This window comes from Ursus americanus, chromosome 6, assembly GCF_024610735.1.
Source record: "Ursus americanus isolate L20-20 chromosome 6, mUrsAme1.1.p, whole genome shotgun sequence".
NCBI lineage: Eukaryota > Metazoa > Chordata > Mammalia > Carnivora > Ursidae > Ursus > Ursus americanus.
In genome coordinates, this window is record NC_142132.1 from 71,824,418 (window position 1) to 71,852,335 (window position 27,918).

The 27,918-nt window shown below is 47.1% G+C and overlaps 1 protein-coding gene across 1 annotated transcript in view; it reads right to left on the reverse strand.

Annotated features, from left to right (window-relative positions):
* NID1 (nidogen 1) overlaps window positions 1-27,918 on the reverse strand; it is an 84,829-nt gene that overhangs the window by 25,426 nt on the left and 31,485 nt on the right. Inside the window, exons 3-12 of the mRNA XM_045783720.2 lie at window positions 26,796-27,022; window positions 24,281-24,654; window positions 21,542-21,691; window positions 17,746-17,997; window positions 15,285-15,485; window positions 12,347-12,592; window positions 10,943-11,086; window positions 5,679-5,804; window positions 1,151-1,300; window positions 1-123 (exon numbers count right to left, since the gene is read on the reverse strand). Coding sequence (XP_045639676.2) covers window positions 1-123; window positions 1,151-1,300; window positions 5,679-5,804; window positions 10,943-11,086; window positions 12,347-12,592; window positions 15,285-15,485; window positions 17,746-17,997; window positions 21,542-21,691; window positions 24,281-24,654; window positions 26,796-27,022 — 1,993 coding nt within the window. The remainder of the gene's footprint in view (window positions 124-1,150; window positions 1,301-5,678; window positions 5,805-10,942; window positions 11,087-12,346; window positions 12,593-15,284; window positions 15,486-17,745; window positions 17,998-21,541; window positions 21,692-24,280; window positions 24,655-26,795; window positions 27,023-27,918) is intronic.

Consider the following 27,918-nt stretch of genomic DNA (forward strand, 5'->3'; position numbering starts at 1 on the left):
CTCCAGGCACGCAGTGAAAGCCGTCTCCGTGATAACCAGGTTTGCACTGGCACGTGAAGGAGCCTGGAGTGTTGTAGCAGAAGGCATCAGGGTGACATCGGCTTGACTGGCATTCATCCACGTCTGCAAAACAGTCACCAAGCCCAGGGGACAATGAAATTTCTTCTGGAATTCATAGTTTACACAATAATTTAAACCACTTGCTCAACCCTGGGGGACTTTGTTTCTGATCTGGGAACAGCGATTTAAAATTTACTAAACATGACTCATCAGAACACGAACTCTCCAATTTCTATCTAGTGTCTTTATAAATGTGTTTCACTTTGATGATAGAGTTTTCATGGAAAATCAAGCATGCAAAAGGAAAAAAGAGAAGATTCTTTTGCATTATAAAACGAGCCTTTCTCATCACAAATGAGAGCTTCAAAAATGTTGGAGAGTTTGGAGACATTATTAACGGCTGACAGAAAAACCTCAAAGACAAGAGAAAATTCACATGTTCAAAAACGCAAAGAAAATATCTCAGAAATTATAATCTTAGAGAAGCTTGGACTTTTCAGGAATACTGTAGGCTGTAATGTTAAGCAATTTTGCAAATCAAGGGGTGGGGGTACTTTTTTCACAGTTCTCTTACCTAAAATCATCTTTAAGAACAGCTTGGCAGCCAACAATGGACTGACCTCAGGTCTAAAAGAATTCGGTGCAATCATTTATTCTTTGACTGTAGTCATTTATTCCTAAGGGCACTTGGCTTGTGTTGGAGCAGAAGGTTAGAGCAGGCCAAGGGAATGACTATATATATCTTACTAAACAAAAAGCTGGACCTCAAGCCCCACGTATCCAAGAGTTGTTTGCCTTTTCGTGAAAGAAAATCTCCTCAGTTCCTAGCAGACAGCAGGAGTCTAATTGTGGCCTAAGTGAGCAAGTCACAGAGAACAAAATAGTAGGGGGGAGGCTAATCGTCTTCCCCAATGAGAGCAGCCCGCAAAGAAAAACGCAGGGTTCACACTACTGCAGAGAGACAAAATGCAGCCCATTTATCCAACAGAGTTGAAAGAATAATTCTCTGAATTTCCACATGAGTCGGTAATTGGCAGATGGGATTTTTTTTTCAGGTTCCACAGAGAGAAAAATCAGAGCAACCACGCACCTTGGCAGGCTCGGCCATCCCCAGAGAAGCCTGGCAGACAGGAACAGGTGTAGGAGGACCCTCCCGTGTAGAGACACTGAGCCCGCTGGGGTATGTCACAGTCATGGAGGCCAGTCATGCAGTAGTTGATGGGGCGCTGGTCCACAACAGCTGCAAACAAAAGGTTGACACACAATGTTGGAAAGAGGCCCCCGAGCGGTCCCGGTGCCCTTCTAAGCAGTTCCCTCTACATCAGTGGGTTAGTCCACTGAGGGGAACGTGCCTAGATCCCAGACCTCCAGACATCCTGTCAGGCTTCCTCCTCTGCTCCCCACTGGGTTGATACCCCTGGACTTCCTGTTTCTACCACCTGCCTCTGATCACTCTTCATAGATGGACACCAGGGCTGGTGTCTGGTACGCAACCTCAGCTTCACCCCAGGGCTCTGTCTCAGGCCGCTCTCCACACCAGGTCCCCTAAACCCAACTTTCCTTTCGCCTAGACGCAGAGGTGAGCCACGTGTAGGTGTGTGTACACACTTCCTGTGGCCACTCTGCTGGAGCATTTGGAGCCAAGGATCTAAGACTTCCACACGGTGTCTTGACCCTTGGCGCACCGGGCAGGTAGAGCACTGACTACGAATGCTGAAGGCAAAGTCACCCATTTCCCCGGAAGGAAGGAGAAAGAAATATTTCCGGGGCAGTGAGAGCTTCTGGTTTTAAAGCTCTAAGACCCAGGTCAGAATCCTGTCCCCTAAAATGTCAGAACAGAACCCTTCCTTCCCTCCAAGGAGGCCCTTGGTGTCTGGATTATCCCAAGGACGGAGGGCTTCTCCTCCTTCTCCTCCTCACTGAATCTTCCCCAGATTGATTCCAGTTTTTCTTGTCTTTGAGAGAGAGAGAGAGAGAGCTCTAAGCACTGTCAGGGTACAGGTCAAGGAAAGGATACCCTTCAAGGGTCCAAGTTTCTGTCTGGAAAACAGTCACCCAGATGACACCTAACAAGTCCAAGAACACACTCTGCTTCCTTGGACCCTCCTGTCCTCCCTCCCATCCCCTCGTCTCTAGTGCTCTTCTTTTCTCTAGGGTCCACTTCCTCCACCCCCAACTCTTTCAGCTTAGACTTAAAACAAATTAGGGTCCCTCAAAGGTAGGGAAAGTACACGCAGACAAAACCACCAGGAAACAAGTCTCACTCTGCTTTCTTTTCTCTATCTCTTCCAACACATACTTATGTCATTTTAGCTCATAGGTGGTCATTTTATAAGTGACATTTGCTCACAGCCTCGTTTTGCTTCAACCTAATTAACAGAGGAGACCCTCCGTACAGGGCAAGCACATATAGTTCTCAACGTTCCCTCCCAGCCATTGTCATTATGCATGCGTTTCTATAATCTTCAAATCATTTCTAAAAAAAGGCAATTTATAACTGAATTTTTTACATCACGGTTTTTTTTATGGAAGACCACTTTTCCATGCCAAAGCAATCTGCTTCTTAAAGAAATTTTAAAGCCAGCTTTACCATTCCAAACGGCCTGTTTAATTTTTAAAATAAATGGGGGTGGCTAGGTGGCTCAGTCGTTAAGCATCTGCCTTTGGCTCAGGGCATGATCCCAGAGTCCTGGGATCAAGCCCCGCATCAGGCTGCCTGCTCTGCTGGGAGCCTGCTTCTTCCTCTCCCACTCCCCCTGCTTGTGTTCCCTCTCTCGCTGGCTGTCTCTCAGTCAAATAAATGAATAAAATCTTTAAAAATATTTTTTTCTAAATAAATGACGCATTTTTTAGTGAGGTTTCACGTCAGTTAAGAGGAAAAGTATCTTCTACGGTTCTTGACGGCGAGCACACAGCCCACAGCCCTGACAGTGTGCCTCAGTTCTCACTCAAACGGAGTTTCTAGATGGTCTCGCAGACAATGTTCATTCAGAGAGGGGTCAGGACAGTCACGGAGGACAGTGGCTGCCCCGAAAACCTAAGCCACCAGAGGGGACATCGGGGCGCCCCGCTGTGCTTTCCTCAAAGGCTCCCGACCTTGCCGAGCTGGAAATTTCTCTACAACTCTGATCCCACCCAATCCACTAATGGGCAGCTATAGGCTGGGAGGAGGGGGGTTTTCTGGAAAGGACAGAAAACCAGGCTCAAATGAGAAATAAAAATTAACTAGAATTCCAAGTAGACTGTAAGTTGGGGTTGTGCGTTTCTAGCGCCTCCTTTTCTGAAAAGAAGCTTGGAAAAGGACGGTGCCCTGAATGGGAAGGAGCAGAGCGGCCTGGCCTTCTGAGCTGCTGCCACCCACCTGGCAGTTGTCCCCCAGAGACACCCACAGGCTGGCTGGGGCTGGAAATGAGGTGACGGGGGAGAAGGAGGGAGACGCCAAGAGGGAAAGACAAGTGAGGGAAAGAAGTCACATGTAAAAGGAGAGAAATGTATATAGCGTATAAAGAGCTCTAAAGACGGTGGTTTCCCTAGTTTAAGTTCTGAAAATAAGGTCACAAAAGTGAATGATTTACAATTTCTCCTAACAGTATGACAGGCAGGGAAGGGAGAACACTGGGTGAAGTGAGGCCAAACCTAAGGCCCTCTTCCTGCCTTGAGGGACGGGCAGGTACATGGTGTTGTGCACTGCACAAAGACACCCACGTGAGGGGTCAACGGAACCTCAAATTTCCCCATGTTCCACACACAGAGCCACGTATCACAGGGCTGTGGCCATGCAGAGGGGGGTCGTCTATGTCTTCACATAAAGAAGATTCATGAGCTGTTTCCGTTGTGTGAACATACTTTGCACATTCTAATTAACTTTACAGTCAACGGTGGAAAAAAGAAAGGTCTCGGGTTTACAGGAAATGCCGAAAACGCAAGTCCACAAGGCAGCCCCTCCCACGCGGGATACCAATCCTCACAGAAAGATCATTACCCCTGGCCAGCCCACATCCACTGCACGAGCCCCAGCCCTTCACAGTTGGCAAGGCACAGCACGGGCCTCCTAAACGGTCCCAGTTCTCTTCTCTCCCTTCCCTGCTGCGACCTGGAGGAAACCCTTTCCAACCCAGGCTGCCCACGCAGGACAGAGCCGTCACGAGGAATTTTGGCAGAGGTGAAACTGCCCATTAGATGGTGACGAGCCAGAGTGATGTGTTTGAATGCGTTCAGGCAGACTTGGTTTTTTACCCCATGAGCCACCTCTCCACCAGCGAGTCTCAAAAGAGCTGAGTAATAGGGGTTGAGAGCCAAGCGGGATGGAGCTGCGTGAGGCCTACAGGCAGTGGGAGAATCAGGAAACCTCACAAGGCCCGGACCCAGTGGCATATCTTCAAGTGGTCTTCACATTTGTTTCTGAGCAGGGGGATCCACCATTCAAACAAAACCTCACTCAGAATTCGATGTATAGAGAAATGAACGGCTAGAGGTCAGGGCAGAGGACAAATATGGCCAGGCTTCCATGGACCCTCACCAGCAGCTCCCGAGGGATCTCCAAGGGCTCTGGGGGACACAGTGAACCCATGATCCAGTCCGAGGAACTGAGGTCCAGACACATGAAGTGTCTTCCCCAAAATCCAATGCCTCGGAGTAGACGTTTGCACCCCCCACCTCCAGTGAGCGTGCACGTCTGGGATGGTTGGCCACAGAAACCCAGGATGTCACGCCTCACAGCCATCTACCCCAGGACTGCACCCCCCACCCCCCAGGTCTGAGTCCGGATGTAATGTAAATGGTGCTGTCATGAAAAATAAACGTCTGAATTGCCTTCATCTCAAAAAAGCGGGGAAGGAAGTCAGGCCAGATACACAGAAATGGTTGTGCTCTATTGAAAAAGAAAAAGAAGTAACCTTAGCAGAGCTGAAATCTGCACTCTGTGCAAAGGGGACTGGCTTCTCTAAATCCACAGATGTTTGGGTCACATTCAAAATATGAGAACTGCCTGTTCCCTTCCGCCCTCAAGCCATCACCTCACCCTGGGACCTCGGCAGCCTCATCTGAGCACGCTAGGCTTCAGTGAATAGCAAGGAAGGGGCAAGGAGGTGGCTCACTGACGCCATAAAAGAAGAATCTGTTTTAAAATTGGAAAGAAATGCTGAGCTCAGATGGCCCATTCAGCATGCTGCCCTCCAGACCCGGAAATCTGCAAGAATCTTTGAACTTAAAATTCTTGGAACCCACAGGTCAAAGTGCGGCAGTGAGAAAAAAGTGGAAAAATCTAAACAATCTGGCTCTTTGTGGTTGGCCTACAAGCACCACCCCCCAAAGCATCACCAACCTAAAGCATTATTAGCCTAATGAAGACCTTCAACTCACTTCCTTTGACAAGGCTAAGAAGTTTTGCCACGACTTGCTGCTTACAATGACGTTGCTTATTCCTTAGATGTATGACCCTCAGGTAGGTGAAGGGAAGGAGTGAAGTCTGATTCATCTCTGTAAACTGCTTCCCGGAACAACAGAAGCCAGCACCTGCCATCTCAACCAGGATAATTACCTGGGGCAGCACCTTCATTCACACAGGTGCGAACACACACCGTATGGGTAAGTTTTGAAAAGTTACCCACAGAACTTACCCACACACGTTCCCTCCTCTGAAAATTGGTAGCCCTCCACACACTCGCAACGGAAGGTTCCGGGGTGATTATTGCAGATCGCATGGCTCCCACACACCGAGGGCTGTTCTGAACATTCATCGATATCTACAACGAATTTTTTTAAAAAAATGCAAACCTTTAAAAAAAACTTCAAATATCAGTAAACATATTTTGGCCTGTAAATGGATCAATTCTAAAACAAACTTTTCTATATTCCAAAAGTAACATTAATAAGATTTTTTTTCTATGTATTTATTTATGGGGGAGGGGCAGAGGGAGAGAGAATCTCAGGCAGACTCTGTGCTCAGTGTGGAGCCGGACGCAAGGCTCAATCTCACCACCCTGAGATCCTGTGCTGAGCCGAAACCAGGAGTTGGACATTTAACTGACTGAGCAACCCGGGTGCCCTGATAAGAGTTTTTTTTTTTTTTCCTGTGCATAACTTTGGAGAGCGATCCCGAGTAGACGTGTGCTTCCCCTGCCTCTCCTGGAGTTAGTTCCTGAGCCTGGGGTTGGCTAACATCAGAATGGCACACACACGTCAGAAAGCTGTGTGGACAAGTGTCCAGACTGTGAATACGGCTCCTAAAACTACAAGCATATTTAAATGTGCTACTCAAAAATATTACCTTTCTCCACTTACAGGTGCAAAGCAAAGCTGAACAATTTAAAGCCTAACTGTGAATTTCAGAATGTTGTCTACAGCTTAATGCACTAAAAGGAAGGCCATTAACTCATCACACTGTAAATGAACTGGTAGGGTGATGTCCTCTCATGACAACACCAAAGCCATCACATGGGATAATGCGAGCCAAAAAAATATACGCCTTGGAGCAGGATGTAGCTAGGTTCAAATCCTGCCTCCTCTAGTTACCAGCTTGTGTGGTCTTGCGCATGTTACTAACTACCCAGCCTCAGTTTCCCCGTTGGTAAATGAAGCATAATACTACTGATCTTGAGGGGTTCTTCTGAGGATTACAGAAATTGGAGGTAAGCCAGACGAGCGCTTAGTATGCTCAAGAAAAATAGCTATTATTATAATTTTTAGGGGTTCATCCTATACAACCAGCCATGGGGATGGAATTGGCCGATTCTAGGGACATGGCCCTCAGATGGCCACTAGGCATCGGGGTCCAAACTGTAGCCAACACCACAGCAAGGCTGGCTGGCCCAGCCAAGAAATCGGGCTAACTCGTCATTACCCTGATTATCTGTCCACTGATGGGTTAAAGTAAATACAATCACACAAGGTCTTTCCTATGCCAGCCTCATTCTCAGAGTGTATACAGTTACTTCTGGCATTTCTAGAACCCTGAGACATGGGGACGTCATTTCGTGATGGGCTGAGATCATACAAGTCCCCTCCTCTTCTCACCCTCCTCCAATGCCTTCACGTGAATCTTTCACACTTGGAAGACAAAAGCCTCATGCATCCACCTCCGATGGCCAGCCTAGCCCGTCTCTTCATTGGTGACACAAATACCCTGCTGGCCTATTGGACCACGTTGCACAAGATAAGCATTTTTGCCACATCAGCCCCAGAGCTTGAACTCTACCCATAAAAAAACCTAAACCAAATGGTATTCAGCTTTTAAAAAATATATTGCAATGCATGTTCCTTTGCAATGTTTGCGAGATACAAGATCTCACACAAGAGGTCCGCTCTGGGCACAGCCAGAAGGTTACGGCACAGAGTCTCTCCCAAAGCAGCCTCTTCCATGAGTCGGAGCTGGGGTGCGGCTACGGGAATATTTAGCAAGCGTGGACTCCACAGTTCCATCCGCCAGCTGCTGCTCCGACAACACAGGAGAAAAAAAAAATCAGTACAGCTTCCACGGTCTCTGTGCCCTAAGTCTCAGAGGACACTCCCAGCACAGATGTCTGGACACCCTGTTCAGACTGCCGGGCTCCACAGCTCAGACTCCACTGCCAAAGCACAAGAGCCCAGAGCAACCGTTTTCAATCACAGGGACAGAGCGAAATCACCGGGGGAAGCGTTCCAAGTTCTAGTCCCCGCTGGGGGTTTGCGGACAGGGAAGCTGTGTGTTTCAAAAAAGCTACTTTAGTGATTGGAAGGGTGATCAATCCCTTACGCCCTACCTACTGCTGGCCAGTAGGACCTGGGGGCCCATGGGATGAGGGAGGGGATGGTCTCCCCTGGCACATGAAGGTCTAGACCTCCATGAAGGTCTCTCACTCTCTGTATATATATATATATATATATATATTTCCCCAAGCAGGGTGACACCTTTTCTGTAGAGCAAGACTCCAGCAGTTTCCCCGCCAAGAGATCAGAGTCCTTATAGTGAAATTCTTCCCAATGTCTAATTTAAATCCTTCTGTAAACTGAGGCTAGGACTTCAATCCTTCCTTTAGTGGAAACGGTGAATTGGTGCTAACTGCCCCTCATAAAATATCACAAAATCCACTTCAAGTTTATTGTTCTCTTCTCTGGGAAGAGATTTCCTTGCACGTAGATCGTTCTCCAGCCCAGCAGGAAAGTCCTGGATTATTTGTGTAATTACTGCTTCCTTTTTTATTTTTTTCAGAGTGGCTACTCTTCACATATTTTCAACAAATCTGTATTTGCCCTTTTTCTCAAGGCCGGACTCTTTGAGAAGAGTCTCATGATTGATTTGTTAAGTGCCTTGTGTGTACTCAAAATTACTTGAAGAGAGGTTATCCAAAACGATGTCTACAGACTCCCAACTGAGGAATACGTGGGAGTCATTCTGCCAGGCAGCAGAACTCAGCGAATCGTCTGGAAACCTTCTCCAAAGTACATTGGAGGGTCACTGTGCAGCATCTAGCCAACACCAGGCTTGTTTGGGATGTCGTCTATCATTACATCAGCGTTACACACACTGAATTACAAAGGTTCATTCTCATTCTCTTCTAAGTCACTTTCCAGATCGAAATAACACATGACGTGATTTGCTTAATGCGATTTCCTACCAACAGCCTAACGTCTCCATGCGGTAACACTCCGAGGCATGTTCTAGTGACCCCGAACAAAAAGGAGCCTGACTGGGAATATACTCACATTCCATGGTCCTAATCTGCCAGAACGAGGACGAACTAGAGAACAAAAGCAAATCCACACATGACCACCTGTCTTGCCGAGCGAGCACATCGGAGGGTTTTCTATGATAGCAACAGATTATGTAACGTATGGCTGGTTGTGCCTTGTGAAGTGAAGCAAGCACTCCCACTACGATCTGCTCAGGGACCAAGAGTGGAAGAATTAGCCAGAGGTCATGGGTCAGCAGCAGCGTGTTGGGACATCCCCGTGCTTTACTCACATTCAGTTGGCTTGTGAAGTTGAAGCAGGGCCACATAAAGACTAAGGAGGTATATGCTTCCACCAGAGAGGTTACGGATCCCCATCCCCGCATGGTGCCCGTCACCATCTTCCTGGCTCTGAGAGGGCTCTGCTCACGCACGCACGCACGCACACACACACACACTACCCGCTGCTTCAAACTGGCCTGAGCCAGTTCAGCCATTCAAGACTGTTGGGCTCTTTGGGAAAATTCTGGAAAACTCTGATGATTAGATGCAAATAGGAAATCTGTCCCCTTCCCAGTTGCACATTACAAGGAACGTGAGCCTCGGGCTGAATTCCACCATGCCATCAGCAGGCTGGCTCAACGGTTATACAGTCTGTTACTGTAAGCGCAAGTCCCTGCTCCCCGTGATTTCAGATGCCCCAGTGAGCACCTCCCGCAGAGTTTCACTCTGCGGCAAACACAGCAACATACGGAGAGTAGGACCTGCCAACCTTTACGTTAAATCAGCACATGAAATCTGCCACTCATCAGAGGGCTGGATTCCAGACCTAAGGCCGCTGTTCCCCAATTTCAAGGCTTGCCAGATTCCTTGACCCCAGTCATTCAAGGGGGCTGTTCATCTTGCTGGCCAAACGCATGTGTGCATGCCACTCTTTCACTGGGGAACTTCCTTCTAGCATCTCCCACATCTGCTAACGAGCCCTCCACTGCAGATTTAAGTGGCTCTGGTCTAAGCGCTTGACATTCCGGCACTCGTTGCCTCTGCTGGCTGGACGCTTTGCTGAGTCAGGAATCAACTAACTGGCCCTTGGTAGTGGACTGAAATTTAGTCACAAACGTAGAAGTATCCAGGGGCACCTGGGTGGCTCAGTCAGTTAAGCACCTGCTTTCAGCTCCGGTCATGACCCCAGGGTCCTGGGATCGAGCCCAGCATCAGGCTCCCTGCTCAGCGGGGAGTCTGCTTCTCCCTCTGCCTGCCTCTCCCCCTGCTTATGCTCTCTCTGACAAATAAAATCTTTAAAAAAAATCTTTAAAAAAAAATAGAAGTATCCTGTTGTCGTGGGTAAGTATTCAAAATTAAACTATTAATCAAATAAGTTCAGTGAGAAGGCAGAATACGCATACGTGAGCCAGACTCAAGTTCCAATGTTCCTGTGTCACCGGCACACTGTGATGAGCCACAGTGTTTCTTAGCCATAGAAACAGGAATGAACCTGCCACCCAGTGGAATGGCCACTATCAAAATAAATATATAAATAAACCACAATAACAAGTGTTGGCGAGGACATAGGCAAGTGCAGCCCTTGTGTGCTATTGGCAGGAATGTAAAATGGTACGGCTGCCACGGGGAACAGTGTGGCAAGTCCTCAAAAAATCAAACATGGAATCACCCTATGACCCAGCAATTCCACTTCTGAGTATATGCCCCCAAACACTCGAAAGCAGGGGCTCAAACAGGTATTTGTACACCCATGTTCATAGTAGCATTATTCACATTAGCAAAAAAAAAAAAAAAAAAAAAAAATCGAAGCAACCCAAGGGTCCATAGACAGACAAATGAATTAAAAAATGGTAGTGTGCAAACAATGGAATGCGATTCCTGCCTTAAGAAGGAAGTTAGTTCTGACCCAGGCTACCATGTGGAGCCTTGAGGACACTATGCTCAGTGAAATAAGCCAGTCACAAAAGGACAAGGACTGTGTAATACCACTCTATGAGATACATAGAGGAGTCACATTCATAGAAGGTAGAATGGTGGTGGCCAGGGGCTGGGGGGACAAGGGAATGGGGAGTTGTCATTTAATGGGGACAGAGTTACAGTTCCACAAGGTGACCACGGGAACCCCAGGTGCGTCCCCTGGTGCTTCCCTCACCCCCGCTCCCGGACGCCTCCTCCCAGCCTCCTTCCCAGCCTCCTTCCCAGCCCTCACAAGCCAGAAGGGATGGCTATACCGGAGCAGGTCCTTCCGTCCCCTCGGAAGCCGATGGAACACTCGCAGGTGAACTGAACCCCAGGGCCAGGGCGACAGGCCGCGTTGGTGTCACACCCGTGAGTGCCAATGTAGCAAGGGTTCTGCAGGGCATCCGGGGAGCCCTCTGTGAAGGAGAGACATGGAAGCCAAGTGAGTGATTCAGGAAAGGCAGCAGGTTTCCTCCTTCCGCAGAAAGTAAGGCCCGGCTGATGACCCAGAGAATGGCAGAGCGTCCCGGAACAAGAAACCAGGCGACTCCTGTGCCACCCTGGGGCAGGATCAGCAAACCATGTCCTTCCAGATTCATGCCTGTTTTTGTAACTAAAGTTTTATTGGAAACCAGCCACATCCATTCACTTGCATATGGTCTGTGGCTGCTTTCGTGCTACAATGGCAGAACTGAGATCTTGCGACAGGCACCGTAGAGCCGGCAAAGCCTAGAATGTTTATTGCCGAGGCTTTTAAGAAAAAACTATACCAGGGGCGCCTGGGTGGCACAGCAGTTAAGCGCCTGCCTTCGGCTCAGGGCGTGATCCCGGCGTTATGGGATCGAGCCCCACATCAGGCTCCTCCGCTATGAGCCTGCTTCTTCCTCTCCCACTCCCCCTGCTTGTGTTCCCTCTCTCACTGGCTGTTTCTATCTCTGTCGAATAAATAAATAAAATATTTAAAAAAAAAAAAAAGAAAAAAAGAAAAAACTATACCACCTCCGATGCCTAGAGCCACTGCTGTCAAAGGAGGAAGAAAGACACCTGCCCTCCTTCTGCTTTATGGAGCTAAGCAAGGACAAACGCGGCCAGCTGGAGAGGTGACCTGGGTATGCACGGAGTACCAAAAAGAACTGAAAAAGAGAAAAGACCCTAATGCCAGACCCCAAACATACAGAGCCCGTGGGGCTTGAAGATTCGGATGCTGTGAAGTCTGACACCGAGACGGCATGCTACTCTCCAAATGCCCACTCCTTGCATGTAGCCAGAAGCATCCACAGACCAGACCTCGGCACCAGCGACGTGCTACCACAGGGCAGGGGGTGCTGTAGGCTCTGCGCCTGACTCTCATCAGACTCTATTTAGATCTCCTCAGGCCTGAGCACACCTTCCCAAGGCTGAGCATGACAGTGTTCGAGATGTCCCGCCAAAGCCAGCCGTAGCCTTCGGATGGCCCACTCCACCCCACACAGAACAATGAAGAGGCCTGGGGTTAGCAGAACAGAGATGTGTAAGTTTTCTGAGAATCATAGATGACGAGATTATTTATTTCTGTCGGGACATATTTTAGTGTCCTTTTCTTCTTACTGAGAGTAAAAGATGAGAAACAACACATGGAGGAGAAGGCAGAGATGTGCAGGCAGAGACACCATGCCCAATCTGAGCTTCATTCCTACCCCGCACAGGACCAATGGAGTTGCTTAGCGCATAGCGCAAGATCTTCTCCTCCTGGTTGTACAGGACAAACACGCTGTCCACGGAGAGCTGCTGGGTGTTGGGCAGGGCCGGCCGGGAGGTGTCGTGGGTGCACTCCTGGAAGGTGATGGTCTGGCGCCACTGGTAAGTGTAGATTTTGGAAGGGGCAGCGCCATCTTGCTCAGGCTCCATCACAGTGTACTCCCGCGTGGAGGAGGATGTGATCACTGGGATGCGGTGGGAGAAGAAGGGAGACAAACAAGGCAAGAGGTTTAGTCAAGGGCTTTAAGACCATGGGCAGTATTCCCTGCCCAGATGAGAGATCAGATGAACGGGATACATAAGACCACTCACTTCTGCGTTGGGACTCATGGTGCTACCTAGATTTCCCATTCTATTATGGTATTGTTTGCATTAGTAATATTTACTGCTTTCTCTCATCAAATGCTCTTTGTAAGTTCTGAAGCCACCCAGAACCAAGCCAGAGATTAAGGTCTGCTGAAAAGAGTACATGCTTAAAAGCAGATACACCTGAACCCTGCACCACTGCTCACAAGGTGTGAGATCGCAGGCTGGTTACAATTTCTTTAGCCCCTGTTTCTTTACAGCATGGGTTGGGGTGAGAAGGACATAATGTGTGTAAAATGTCTGGACCCACGCAGGCTAACACTACTAAGACACACTACCATTTATGGAGCATTGACCACGTGACTGGCAGAGAACTCACGGCTTCATATAGCTTATCTCACTTGGGGTTCAATAAATAGCGGCTGTTACGTATAACCCTAGATGAAGCAGTTCTCAGACACTAAAAAAGAAAAAATGAGACACTAAATGGGTGTCAGTAGCCAATTTCTGAAAAATTACTAAAATGCCATGAGCAAACGTCAACAGAGAAGAGAGACAATCTTCCCTGCTCAGGAGAGAGCCTGCTTTTCACTCATATGATGAAACACTCAACTTCCTATTAAAAAAAAAAAAAAGAATAAAAGGCTCTTTATATCTGTGTGCTCTGCTGCAGTTCATAACAAAAGACAGAGGATAAATAAAAGATTAGTGTAAGCTGCCTCTTGTCCAGCTCCCACGTGCTACGTTGCCAGAAACACCATCTGGTCGCAGGCTGACTGCAGACTGGGGTCCTGCTGCTCATTCCACGTCCTGGTCACCAACCCTCGTGGTCCCCAGGAGAGCCCCATCAAGCCACAGAGCCATGGTAATTAGTACAACCTTTCTGGATGGCAGCTTAATGAGAGCCTTTAAAAAGTTGTATTGCTTGGCTCAGCAACTCTATTTCTAGGAACTGAATCTTAGAAAAGAATCAGAAATGTGGTCAAGATTTATGATGAAGATGGTCCTTTCAACTCATTATGAGATGGGAAAACTGGAAATAACTTCAGCTTCGGAAAATAGAATGGTTTAAATTAATAGACATATAAGAGAGTAGTGCAGATTCATTAAAAAGTGTTTTCAAAGCCTATTGAATGAAACTATAAAATATTCAGGATTTGAAATTAACTGGCAAATGAAGATATAAAAATGGGATATAATTGAAATTTTATTTAAATAAAAAACTATATACCCGGCTGTAGAACACATAATAATATTGCACCAATGTGAAGTTTCCTGACTGTGATCATTGCACTGTGTCCATACAAGAGAATGTCCACGTTCTTAAGAAAAATGGGTGACTTATTTAGGGAGTGGAAGAGCACAATGACTACAATTTACTTCCAAAGAAATGTATTATTTGCAAAATACACACACACACACACACACACATATATATATATATGAGAATGATAAAATAAATATGGCAAAATGTTCACAATTGGTGAAACTGGGTAAATGGCAGGTGGAAACTGTGCTACTTTCAACTCCTGTGTAAGTTTGAAATTATTTAAAATAGTACATTAAAATACAGATATATACATATATACATATGCACATATATTCACATACAGATGCAATAGCCATGCTGTACATTATATCCCTCAGACTTACAAGATCTATGTTGAAATATTATATATATATATATATATATATATGGAGTATTTTTTAAGACTTTTATTTTAAGTAATCTCTACACCCAAGGTGGGGCTCAAATTCTCAAATCCACAACCCCAAGATCAAGAGTGCCATGCTTCCCCCCACCCCAGCCAGCCAGGCGCCTCTGCTAGGGTATTTTATATATAAATGGGGGAAAACCTGAAAGGAAATAATTTAAACTTAATAATAATTATGTCCCAGTTTTACCATTATGCTTAATTTCTTTTTTTTTTTTTTTGTACTAATTTTCTATTAGTGTGTACTATGTCTGTAATTAGGGGAAAAGGTGATTTTAATAAGCTAGTGCCAGTCTATTTCCTGCTTGGAAGCCCAGGGGATGGCCCCTCCCAGGGCCACTGTAGCAATGGGTGGGTCTGGGGTCAGTGGAGAACTGGGGTGGTCCCCCCAACCCTCCCATCACCTCCCCTTCACCCCGACATCCTCACTCCCTCACCCCCACTCCCCACGCAGCACTGGCAGCTCACCTCCTCACCCTCACCTCCCTTACGCCTTCACCCCACAACCCTCCTACCACCCCATCTACCCCCTCCCCCTCCCTTATCTCTTCCCCCTTCCCCCTTACTCCCTCACCTCCCACTCCCCACGCAGCACTGGCAGCTCACCTCCTCACCCCCACCTCTCTCATCCCTCACCCTCCAACCCTCCCACCCTACCCCAAGTACCCTCTTCCTCTTCCCCCCTCCCCCTCACTCCCTCAACTCCCACCCCCCAAGAGGTGCTGGCAGCTCACCCCCTCACCCCTGGAGGTGGCACTGGCAGGTCACCTCCCTCACCCCCACCTCCCTTTCCCCTTAACCCTCCACCTCCCTTACCCCCTCACCCTCCACCCCCCACGCAGCGCTGGTGGCTCACCCCCACGAGAGTAATGGTAGAGCTCCGTGTAAGGTTCGATGTGCACCGAGGAGCCGAACGGGATGTGGGGCACGTGGCCCTCCAGCTCCGTGTTGATGGTCAGGTGTCCATGCTCATCGATGCCACTGAACTGCTGCTTGATGACCAGCTTGCCTGGGTAGCCCACGAAGGTCACCTCGGCCTGGCGAGTGAACTCGCCTCCTAGAAAGCAAGGTCAGTCATTCTGCCGTCTGGGAAGCCCCCTCGTGTCAGCGCTAGGCTGGGGGTGCTGCTCACGAAGGAGGCTCGCCCCTCCTCCATAGGCGCCTTAGTTTGGTTGGGAGGAACGGAGCTGGTGACGCTGAGGACAGAGCCGGGACGTCTGCGTGGCCCAACTGAGTCACGCACGGAGGAGAGAAGCTGCTTCCCAGCCCCACACCAGCCTCTGAGATGGGGCTGGCTCAGGAAAAGTGCTGGAAAAGGCAAAGGACCGGAGTCTGACTCCCAGCTGTGCTAGGCAGTGACTGAGCAAACGGGAACAAGGTACCTACACCCCCAGAGCCTGCATTTCTCGATGATACAAGACTGATGCAGGCTACGTTGTGGAAACTGGGTGAGATAAGTACGTGAAAAAGTGCTCTGTCAAATGTCAAGCGCTCCAAGATGTCAGTGATGGGGACGACGGCTGGAACAGCTCAGCGCGCTGCTCGGGACGGCTGAGTCGCTCAGGGCAAACCGTCGCCGGTCCCAGAAACCACCTGGGGAGCACGCACTACGAGTGCTGGCTCGGCAACTCCCCTCAGTCTGTGCAGCCCCAGACACGCAGCAAAAATACCTGCCCTGCTTCTAGATGCTTCTTTTCCGCGTTTGCATACTCCCAGGGGCTCATTCTGGCCAGCAGCCCTGGAGCCAAGAACGCTCTTTACATTTTTAAACGGTTTATTAAAAAGTCAAAAGAACAATATTTCATATCATATATAGTATCATATATATTTCATATATATTTCACATATATAATATGAAAATTATATGAAATTTAAATGTTAGTGCCCAGTAGTAAAGTTTCATCAGAACACAGCCACGCTTACTCGTTCACATATTATCTAGGGTTGCTTTTGCGCTGCAATGACTCAACAGAGTTGAGGAGTTACAACAGAGATCATATAGACTAGAATATTCAGGCAAAGCAAATATTTACTATCTGCCCCTTGGCAGAAAGTGTGACAACTCCTGCTTTATGGTAAGTACCCAAGTCCCCGGCAGATATCCAAGTGCTAACCCAGGTCCTGGGGCAGTTAAGGGCCATCGTAGTAACAGAGATTGGCTGTGGCAGGGAATTTGTCAAGTCTCCCTCGGCCCTGCTGATGTTGATGTCCTTACGAAATATTGTCAGTTTAAATTAACTCACATACAAAGCAACACCAGTCTGAAAAGCTGTGCAGGGAAGGAGTAGCTACGTCTGTGGGTCTCACTGCAAAGCTCAGCTGTGTCTGCAAAGGAAGGAGCATGCTGCACGAGAACATGAACCCAGTTATAATACTCAGCCTATATATGCCTGAGGGATAGAGAGAAAAAATATTAGGCCATCCATTTGATATCTTACGGGTAGGTCCACTCTTTTTCAACTATATATCCTCTCCTTTTTTAAAATGGCCACATTTCAGGAAGCTATGTATTTATGCTCTGTAACTTTTGGAGGGTGAACCTTGCAAAGCCTAGAGACCCTGCTTCAGTGTTTCTGCAAGAAAGCCGTGGTTGAGGCTCCAGCGAGGCGAGGCAGCGGGAAGAAAGCAGATCTAGGCAGTCAGAGGCAGCGGTGGGTTCCTGTGACCCAGAACAAGAGGCCCTGGAGAGTGGCTGGAGAGGAAGGACACAGCCTCTTGCACCCAAGCTGTTCCAGAAAAGGGCCTCCAGCATGCACAGGGGAGCTGGCCTCAGCAGAACATGGGAGAGGTCACAACCACACTATGGAAACATCCCCCCCCAACCATCTGCCTGCGTGTCCGCTAAAAACTGAACTGTCCCTGACAGGGCACAGCCTCCAAGAAGCTCTAAAGAAAGTGAGGTTTGCTAAGACTTGGGAGGATTATGTTTATCAGGCTTAATTTTCCACCTAGAAATGACAGGTTCCTTTTCTCCAAGCAGATACTGAAGAAATGTCAAATATCAGATCAGGTTGGTTGGGAATTTGGAGGCAGGCTTGATAAATAGAATGAGGAAAACTGGGACAGCCCCATACTTCGGGGTGCTCTGCTGGAGACTTCTAAATCTTCAGCATGAAATCACTCCCTGATCAAAATGCAGTTCTAGATAGTCTTAGTGAGTACATAATAATGAACAAATTACTGATGATTTTACCTCGACATCTCTTTCTGGAGCCACAAAATGCGCATCAGGAAGTTGTCTGCAGACATGGACTTCCCCTTCCATTCACCCCCAGGCTCCCCAAGCACCACTAATGGTAATGTCTGAGATAGATTACCTGTGATGCTGAACCCATTCTTGAACCCATCCTGTTCCACTGCAAACATCCATCCAATGATGCCTCCGACAGGGGCCAGAGGAAGCAGGGAATAGCCAACGGTCTCGGGAATGGTGCTGATGGCTGTGTAGGAGCGCCCGTGGTTCATCACCACGTACGAGTGAAGGTCGGTGTTCTCGAAGACGATGGGGACCGGGTCGTCGCCCACAAAGATCCTTCCTTTCACCTTGCCGTTAACTCGCTGGGGGGAACCTGAGCACGAAACAAAGAAGCCAGCCTTTTCAAAAAGAATAACATGCCTGGTGGGACCTGTACCTATAAAGGAAAGAGGCAGAACAGTGTTGGGGTAAAGGGCTGTGGGTTAAGTGAAAGTAATTGTTCTCGAGAGGACCGTCCCCACGACTGTCTGTGAGCCTTAGAAATTCCAACATCCTGCCTCTCTCCCATGCTGACCCATAACCGACATCGCAGAAGTCGCTCCAACGGGAGTGCCTGTGCGATGGAGGAACCTTAGGGGAAATACAATAATCTCGGGAGAAGAACAGTGGCACGGGTGATCAAGAACTAGGGGATCCTATCACTGATCACTTTGGAGCGTTTAAGGGACAGAATGAGTCGTTTCGCTGGGACAGAGGGTCAAACTGGATGGTCCTGGGGATCTGGGCCGTTCGGCAGCCTCATCTGTCGCACATCTTAATACACAGCTCCGGCTCAAATACGGTTCTCTCCCTGAGGGTGAGGACCGTCGGTCTGGGTCCTGGAGCTTCGTTTGGCCCAAGCTCCAACAGACGGGACACCGCAGACATCACGCGTCACACAAACACGGCCAACGGCCCGGACCGGCTCGTGGACTGCGGCGTGTTCGTGGTCGATTGTTCCATTCAGACAACTGGGAAACACGTGAAACCTACTGTGGAAATTTAAAAGCTTTCTCCATAAATTACCAAACAGTATATAGAGAATACTGTTTTTGTTTAAAAACACATTCATAATAAATGTCAGCGTATACCTCGGGGAAAAATACCAGAAGAGATATACACAAAACTGCTAACAGGGGTTAACTCAGGGCAATACAATAAACATTCATTTTCTATAATATATGCCTCTATGTTTTGTGAATATCTATAACTTGCATATATTTCCGTTGAATCAGGAAAATGTAAGATCTAAAGAAATGAAGTCGTTCTTGTATTCAGATAAGAAAATGGAAGGTTACCATATGACCCAGAAATTCCAACTCCGAGGTATAGTCCCAAGAGAACAGGAAACCTAGGTCCACACAAAAACTTGTACGCAAATGTTCTTAGTGGCATTATTCATCATGGCCAGAACGTCCATCACGTATAACCGTGCAATGGAATGTGCAGCTAGGAAAAAGGAACGAAGTCCTGACGCCTGCCAAAACACGGATGAACCTTGAAAACACCAGGCTAAGTGAAAGAAGTCAGACACAGAAGGTCACGTATTGTATCATTCTGTGGAATGAAATGGAAATGTTTCAGAAGAGGACAACCCATAATGAGAGGAAGTAGATCAGTTGTGGACAGGGGCAGGGACCTGGGGGATTGAGAATGACTACTAACGGATACAATGTTTCTTTCTGGACTGATAAAAATAAAAATGTTCTACCAAATAGGGGTGATAGTTACACAACTCAGCGAAGAGCCTAAGACCCACCAAACTCTGTGCTTTAAACAAGGGTGTTAATTATATCTTTAAGAGAACTGAAGGAAGAGGTAAATAAGTCACCTTGGACTGTTCAGGTTTGGTGCAGAATTAAATTCGATCAGTTATCGGTTGCACATACGTTGCTTCTCTTCCTAGATTGCCAGGGACAGGACGTTCATACCCAGCTCCTTCCCTTGGGCCTCAGCAGAGTTTTCCGCACACAGTAAGTTCCCGGTAATGTCTGCTGAATAACACTGGACAGACGGGCTCGCATCTGAGCATCCTCGCCCATGTTCAGAAGACCTTTTGCTGTGTTCTATACACCCCAGGTCATTAAACAGGGTCACTGACAAGCCAAGGCATACTCAACACACACAGTATTTCTGCACACAAACTGTGTCATTACACTGGGGAGTGCTATGAAGTTGGAAGACTAATATCAAAAAAATGCATCCCCCAAACAATCACAGAAACAAGCAGGAAAGCCAAGTGAAGGAAACCAAACAAATTCTTTCCACCAAACCTTGAGCCAGAAAAATGTTTCAAAAGTAGCAAGAATCCAACAAATATTTAAACCACAGAACTATTATGGGGGCGTGTATATAATGTCAAAATATGGAGCTGAACAGTTTGTTATAGCTGAGCTTGCCACCAAACACAGACTGCTCAGCACTTCCAGCTCTGATATTCGGCGTGGAAAGAGCTAAGGAGGTTGCTCTTTGAGAATGAGCTTTCACTGCAGATTCTGGAAGCTTCTCACAGGATAAGAGAAGTATAAAAGCCAAGCCTAAAACAAAGAAGCAAAGGCACATCATGCCTGGGGTGGTGAGATACAAGAGAAAACATTTACAGAAGTTCGAAACATCCACCCAAATTAACATGAAAAATTCACATAATTTTCTTTCATTGCTTCAGACGGTATTTAACAAAACTCACTTTATCTCCTTGTGACCCGGAAGGAAACTTTTTTTAGCAAATTAAATTAACTGATTTAACTACAGCTAAGGCTGGGGATGTGAAAAACAGAAACCATTCCTCCAACTGAGTTTTATTTAGTCAAATTTTGCAAAGCAGTTGAGGTTTCTCATTCAACAAGAGGCAAATGACCAGTGAGTGACAAGTGAGGTGACTTGGCGTCTGAAGGGACAAATGTTCAGTATAGTAGGGTTTTTGCTGCTTTTGTTTTAATCTTAGTTTATGGACCCAGGCTTCCAGAGGTCTCACTCTCTGAGTAAACCATTATCCCAACCCTCTAGACTTTCACGGAGAAGATTCTCCTGTTCACCCGAGAGCATCAAGACTAGTCGGTCCTCCTAGGGGCAAAGCTCAGAACAATGTTGACCCATAGCTGATTCCATTCCGGAGTCAGCCCCACAATGGGTTTGGCACTCCAGAATTAACTGGTGCACCCCTTATGCTCTGCCATCATCACGCTGTGATTTCAGGGACATGAAGAAAGGACAGCCTGAGGGGAAGGGTGATTGGAATACACTTCTCCCCACTACAAACTCTGGTCCACGCCTGCCCACTGTGGCCCGGCTGGGGTTTAAGAACCATTAGGACACTCAGATCTGTGAGCAATGCCACAGAGGAGGTTGGAAAGAAAGAGAGGGAAACGAGAGGCATTAACCATGCCTGGTCCAGGCTGCATTATTTCAACACTTCAGCCTTGGTCCCACACTAAGGGCAGTTGTGAAGATGGGCTCCCATGGGCAGTCATTTCCCAGATGGAGAAAACTACAGCATAAGAAAGAAAGACACCTCACCCTATTAGAAAAATGGGCATTCCCTGAGAAACCCCCTTTAGAGAAGGATGAGAAAGGATGGGAATGAGAGATTAAATATCATTTAAAATCTAATATCTACTAAAAACACTACACACCTTTAGAGATCTGGGTAAAGGCCAACATTTCCAAACAAACCCCCAAAACAAAAACTCCACTCCCTCCTTCTCCCCACGCACAAATGGAACACATAAAAGCCAAATACCTTCTTTTCTTTTTTGAGAGAGAGAGACAGAGCGTACAGAGGCAGAGGGAGAGACAGAATCCCAAGCAGGCTCCACGCCCAGTGTGGAACCCGACGCCGAGCTCGATCTCACAACCCCGAAGTCCCCGAAGCCAAATACCTTCCGCAACACATTGCCGGCCGTTCCCAGTGTAGCCAGCCGCGCAGCTGCAGCAGAATCCGGTGGCGAAGTCCCTGCACTCGGCATGCACGGAGCACTGGTGTCTGTTGTGTGCGCACGTCTGGCGGGAATCGGTGTTGTAGCTGAACACTGTTCGGAGAAAACACGGCACACCTGTCAGCACTTGGCACGGCAGCGGACCGGCTTCGTTATTCCGTGCGCTCTCGAGCCTTGCAGTAATTCCCATCGGCGCGGGGGATTCTGGGACTGCGCTCACAGCCCGTGGCTACCGAAGCCCTGCGGTGGTTCCTGTCCTCCAACCACCAAGGCAAACGGGTCTGAAAGCAGTCTGAGAAATCACACGGTGTTATTTAAAAATGCTATAATCCAATGTACTAGATCACTGACTCCACATTATCACTGGATCACTACTAGTTTACTGCCGCCCACTATCAATCTTAATATGGTGTCCAGGAAATGTGGTCAGATTAGCTTCACATTTTGGGACAGACCTTAATTTATTTTTTTTTTTTTACTATCTTTTACTGTGGCAAAAAATTATATGTAAATAAAATTTGTCATTTTAATGACCTGAAAATATTTTTAAACTTTCCCCTTTTTCTCCCCAGGGGAAAACTCAGAAGCTCTTACATTCAGAAGCTGATTAGAAATAATTCCTTAGTCATACTTGGTCTAAAGGTCTTTGACCCAAGAAACAAAAAGAATTTCTATTTCAAATTCCGACCTCCCAGCTTCATTTCGTTAGATTTATGAACTAGCTCATTAAATTGAATAATCCAGAGCAAATTAATTTGGAATGAAGTTCAAAAGCACAGGGGGGAACGGGCTTTTAGAAGGGATAATGATCCAATTTATAATGGAGTGTTACGAAGGAAGATAAAAGTAAAGTTTAACCTCAGATACACACTCAGAAGGGAGTTTCCAGTGCGTACAAAGGTGGCGTTTGCCGCTGGAACACTTGGGCCCTGAGCTGAGCACATAAGACGTGACTGCTTCAGCTCCAGCTGTGGGCCCAGCTCCCAGCGGGTCCCTTATGGCCTGCGTATCTGTGGGTGACTTTTCAAATAACACCAGGAACGTACTGCTGCCTACAGAAAACTGACCTTTCTAATAGGAACAGTGACATAAAACCGTGGGATGGAGGGACAGAAAAATAGCTGTTTTAGATACATTTGGGGTTCAAATCTAGGCTTTTATCAGGACCAAGTACTACGCCACCCTAAGTTGTTGGTGCTAGCTATGATCTCATTTCAAAGTGATGGCTTCACAGATGAGAATTCCACAGACACCTAGATAGGGGAAAAGCAGAATAAGACTCCAGACTCAACATCAGCGAGTAAACATACCCCATGTGTCTGGGGGAGATCAGTCTGGAACGACATCAGCAAGTAAACATACCCCACACGTCTGGGGGAGGTGAGCCTGGAACCAGCTATAAGAGCAGAGTGTGGTGTGCTGAGAGATGTTAGCATCGCCCCAGGAAATCCAGGGTGCGGAGGCGAGCCCTGAGACATGAACCCATGTCCTCATCACGCCATAAAGGGTAACTTCTCCATGTCTGAGCCTTACAAGTAAGTAAGCACACTTCCCCTGGCCACCAGATCTTGTCCATGCTTTGGGATTCTCAAAAAAAAAAAAAAAAAAAATTTAAAACAACTGCTATGAAACAAATCAGAAGTAAGGAGAAATTAAAATTGAGTGAATCATGTGGAATGGAGTTGATTTTTCTGGGGGTCTTTTTTTTTTTTTTTTAAGATTTTACTTATTGATTTGACAGAGAAAGAGGCAGCGAGAGAGGGAACACAAGCAGGGGGAGTGGGAGAGGGAGAAGCAGGCTTCCCGCTGAGCAGGGAGCCCGATGCAGGGCCCCATCCCAGAACACTGGAATCATGACCTGAGCCGAAGACAGATACTTAACAACTGAGCCACCCAGGCGCACCTTCTGGAGGCCTTATAACTTCACAGTAGAAGCAGGAAAGACTTGCAGTGAACATCATTAGAGGCTTGGACCATCTCATTTATGTGAATGTTAGTAGATTATATGTCAACCTGAGGGGTGAATCAGTTCTTTTATAAGACAAATCAAAGCATGCTGGCGCTCAAATGGTTTTCCCTCAAGATGTAGCAAAACTCCGACAGAATATGATTAACTAGAAAAGACTGTATTTTAAAAGTATCTTTAAAAGGGGGATCTATTTGTTTGGCATTTTTAAATCTTCACAAACCAACTCTGAAGCTGACAGGACCTGGGAGGAAAAAATAATCAACCATCCTTATTCCAAAACCAAGAGGAAATAAACGTCAAAGATAAACGGTGTAAATAGCCAAAGAAACTTCTGAAATGTTTTTTCAGGTGGGTGAATATATTTCTGATCCCAGAAGTCACAAATAAGAATATCTGACTTTTAAAATAATTCCAAAGCTCTTTTCTCTTTAAAACAGACAAAAAGGGAGTCAGAGGAAACTTGAAAGAGCGCCCGCTCAGCAGTTCCCCTGTAACCACAGCCCTAATCCCCAAAGATCCCTTGGAGTCTTTGAAGCCGTCAGGCCCATCCTGCGAAGCCCTACAGCTGCCCAGCTGTGAGGGCCGTCCCTACATCTCCAGCTCTCATCCTCCCAAACCACCATAGAAGGCACACAACCGACACCCCCAGCAGGACTCCTGGCTGGAAACCCAAGTGTCCAAGGACAGACCAGCTGTGACGTCAATGGCCTTACCCACTCCTGTCTCCTCAACTTCGTCCACATCTATGACCTGCGCGTGCTGCTGGGGAAATGTCTCTGCTGGCGGCTGGAAAGACCTGGTCCTCTCCGTGGGAGGTCCGGGGAGTCTCTCGGTAGGCAGGCGGCGGGGGGAGAGGACACGGGGCGCACTGTGTGTGCCTGGGTCTCCCCTTCTCCGAGCCTCGTAGGGGAAAGGTGTCGTGCTCACGTCCTCCAGGTCCAGATGTGTCACCAACTCATAGTCTTCATCATCGTATTCCGCTCCGTCATCCAGTCCAAGGCTCACGTCGGAGGGCACCACGCCGCTGGCTGTGGCCGGGCTCCCGATCTCAAACACCCAGACGCCCTGTTGCCCCGAGTTGCTGCTCCTGGAGGAAGGACAGGTTTCTTAGAAACAGGCCAGCAACCCACAAACTGCCCCCACTAACAGGGCAGAGGGAGCCCTGGGGATCTGTGTGTCAGCCCACTGCCTACTTGTCTTGGTCTCTGGTTCTGGCAGACAGCTCCTAAAATCCTTATAATCTCTGCAGTGATAAGACTGTCTCTTGTATGCTAATGACATGATGGGCGGCTGGGACCCTAGGGAACTTCAGGATGGGGCTGGACAGCAGAAAGACCTAGGCATGACTAGAACTTTCAGCCCCATGCCCTGACTTCCAGAAAGGAGAGAGGGGTTGGCACTGAGTTAATCACCAATGGCCAAGGAGTTCATCAATCATGCTTATGTAATAAAAACCCCCAAATGATGAGGCTAGGAGAGCTTTGGGGTTGGTGAGCACAGGAGGGTGATATGCCCAGAGCTGGCATGGAAGCTTCAAGCCCCCTCTCCCTCCGATACCTTGTCATATGCATTCCTTCTATTTGCCTGTTCCCGAATTGTATCCTTTAAAATAAACCGGTGATAATAAGAAAAGTGCTTTCCTGAGTTCTGTGAGCCATGCTAGCAAAATTAGGGAACCTGAGCAGGGGGTCCCAGAAACCCCCAATTTATAGCTGACTGATCAGAAGTACAGTGAGTACAGTACCTGGAACTTTTGACTGGTATCTGAAATGGGGCCGTCTAGTGGTGTCTGTGCTCACCCTGGGCTGTCTGCATCGAAACCCAACTGAACTATAGGACACCGAAGCGATGTCCAGACACTGAGAGAATTGGTAGGTATAGGGGGAAAAAAATCTCACCTATGTGGTATCAGAAGTGTTGGGAGTGAAAACAGTACAGACTTGGATTATCAGAAATGCCAACTTTATCAGCTGTGGTAGCTTGGACAGGTCTCAGTTTACCTCTTCCTGTCCCAAGGATATAGTGAAATGCAAATGAGATTCAGAATCTAAAGCCTTCATGTAATTAAAAAACACAGTAGAATGACCCTAATCTCTCCTTCCTTCTCCACCATTTTTTACTGTGCCTATGCATCTGTGATTGGAAGCGCTCCTATCAGAAACTACGTAAAATGACCAGCTTATACACGGGAAAGAAGGGACAGACGTTACCCAGTAGAGAATCCTGAGCAAAACATCGGGGTGGGACAGGGGATGAGGAATCGAGAAAGCCCTGCAGAAAGAGGGTGTGTCCCAGTCTCTCTGTCCCAGGACTCCAGGAAAGGCAGTGGTGTGCAGGAGCTCATGAGAGCCCGTTGTTTTATTTTAGTAATTTTGCAAGCCAGTTATTAAACAGAGCCACTGGTAAAAAATTAAATCACATAAACTTACAATTACAGAAATGATATTAAAAACAAAGGCCATAAATACTTGAAACTCCTCACGCTGAATTATTTTACTATTATCTATGTTCTGGAAGTTATTGAAGTCTATTGCATCTGTATGGTGAGAAGAATGGTTCTCTTCTCAACTCCATATTGAGCAACATGACATGCCTGGCTGGAACCTGGCCACGAAAGGAGTATTCATACCACAGAAACGGGCAAGCACGATAAATGAGGGCTACCCCCACCCGCACAGAGCCAGGTGCTAAGCACACCATTAAGTCAACGGCAGGTAAGTTTTAGACTCAATTGGATAATATGAAATTGGGAGGTAGGGCGTTCTTTCTCACTTTTTAAGGCATCATGGGAGAGGAAAGATTCTAGTTTTAGAAAAAAGCAGTTCGAGCTCACCCTACTTTTGCCGAATTCCACAAAACAGCCCAAGAGAGCACTAACTCTGTTGTAAGAATTTCTTCCCTAGTCCACGTGGGGGGAGAAGGTTTTTCTCGGCCTTGGGTTCATAGCAGGAGACAGGGTTTGAATAGTGTTTACTTCTAACTTTATACTTGCAGAGGAGATGGGAGAAACTTTCAAATGAGCGTGATATGTAAAAAAGAGGATGCCTGTTCATTCTGAGAGTGTATTACTTTGGAAAAAAGCACTACATAATATAAACAACTATATACAAAACTTAAATCTGTGGGAGCATTTTTAGGTAATGTTCTCTAGTGCCCATTATATCATCCTTAATAAAATAACAAAATGATCAGTAAGGGGAGACTCTACTGCAGAAGAAAACGGCATACTTGGCCAAATTTCCAAGTGATTCTCTGTCGTTAGCAAATATATTATAAGCTCCTTCGCTCTTCCAGAGTAATCCCTGTACACCTTGACTGAATGCGACCACAGCGGGAACTTGGTTCTCGTCCTTCTTTGAGAATGTCGTATAGAACTGCAGACCGTCTTCAGGATAGAGGAAAATGGCATAGGAGCTGGAATCAGAGGAAGCCAGAACAGCCTGGAATGTGTTTCTCTGTGAAGATGAGTTGAGATTCAGTTACTCAGGAACGTATCGATAGATCGTAAATTGTTCTATTCCCCAGACTATACAGAGAAAGCCGAGAGCTGGCAGTATTCTCATCTTACTCTAAAAGAAGTATTTTTGTAGCAAGAACCAGGTATTCCAGGATGGCTCCACTTAAATATCTCTAAGGCTTTGTCAACATGAAATTTTCCAATTAATTAATGAATCACCTTCTGCATGAAGGGTAGCCAAAAATTATAGAGGGTACCTCTGGATAGTGGCCGAAATCTCATGCCCCTTAGCAAATTCTTACCGTTTGAATTTGTCTCCATGGCAGTTAAACATATGAACCATAGTCATCATTTGTCATACATTTATTGAGCCCAAGCAACATACAGCAAGAAAAAAAAAAAAAACAAAAGCCAAACATGAGCTTTGGGAGAAAACAGATCTGGACCCAGATCTTTGTTCTCCTCATCATGGGTTGTGTGACCTTGAGCATGTTATTTAAATTCTCTAAGCCTGGATTTCTGAATTTGCCAGATGGAGAGAAAACCATGTACCTCACAGAGATGGTGGGAGACCTATGTGAGATATTCAGAGCCAGGCACAGAGAAAGTACTCTTTCAGTTTTAGTACCTTTCCTATAAATACATGGTCCCCACGCTCGAGAATTTCCAGTCTAGATGGGAAGGCTGACGTATGAAGAAAACGTTGCAAAATGGGGGATAGATTCTATCATGGAGTCGTGTGTGAGCACGACAGAAGCCACGGAAAGAAGTGCCCGAAGCTGGGGGGTGGGAGCACAGGAGGCTATGCGAGTCTAGAGGACCAAATACAGTTCAACATTAGTAGTGGGAGTCAGGGAGAGGACACTGCAAGCAGAGAGGACAGCAAATGCAAGA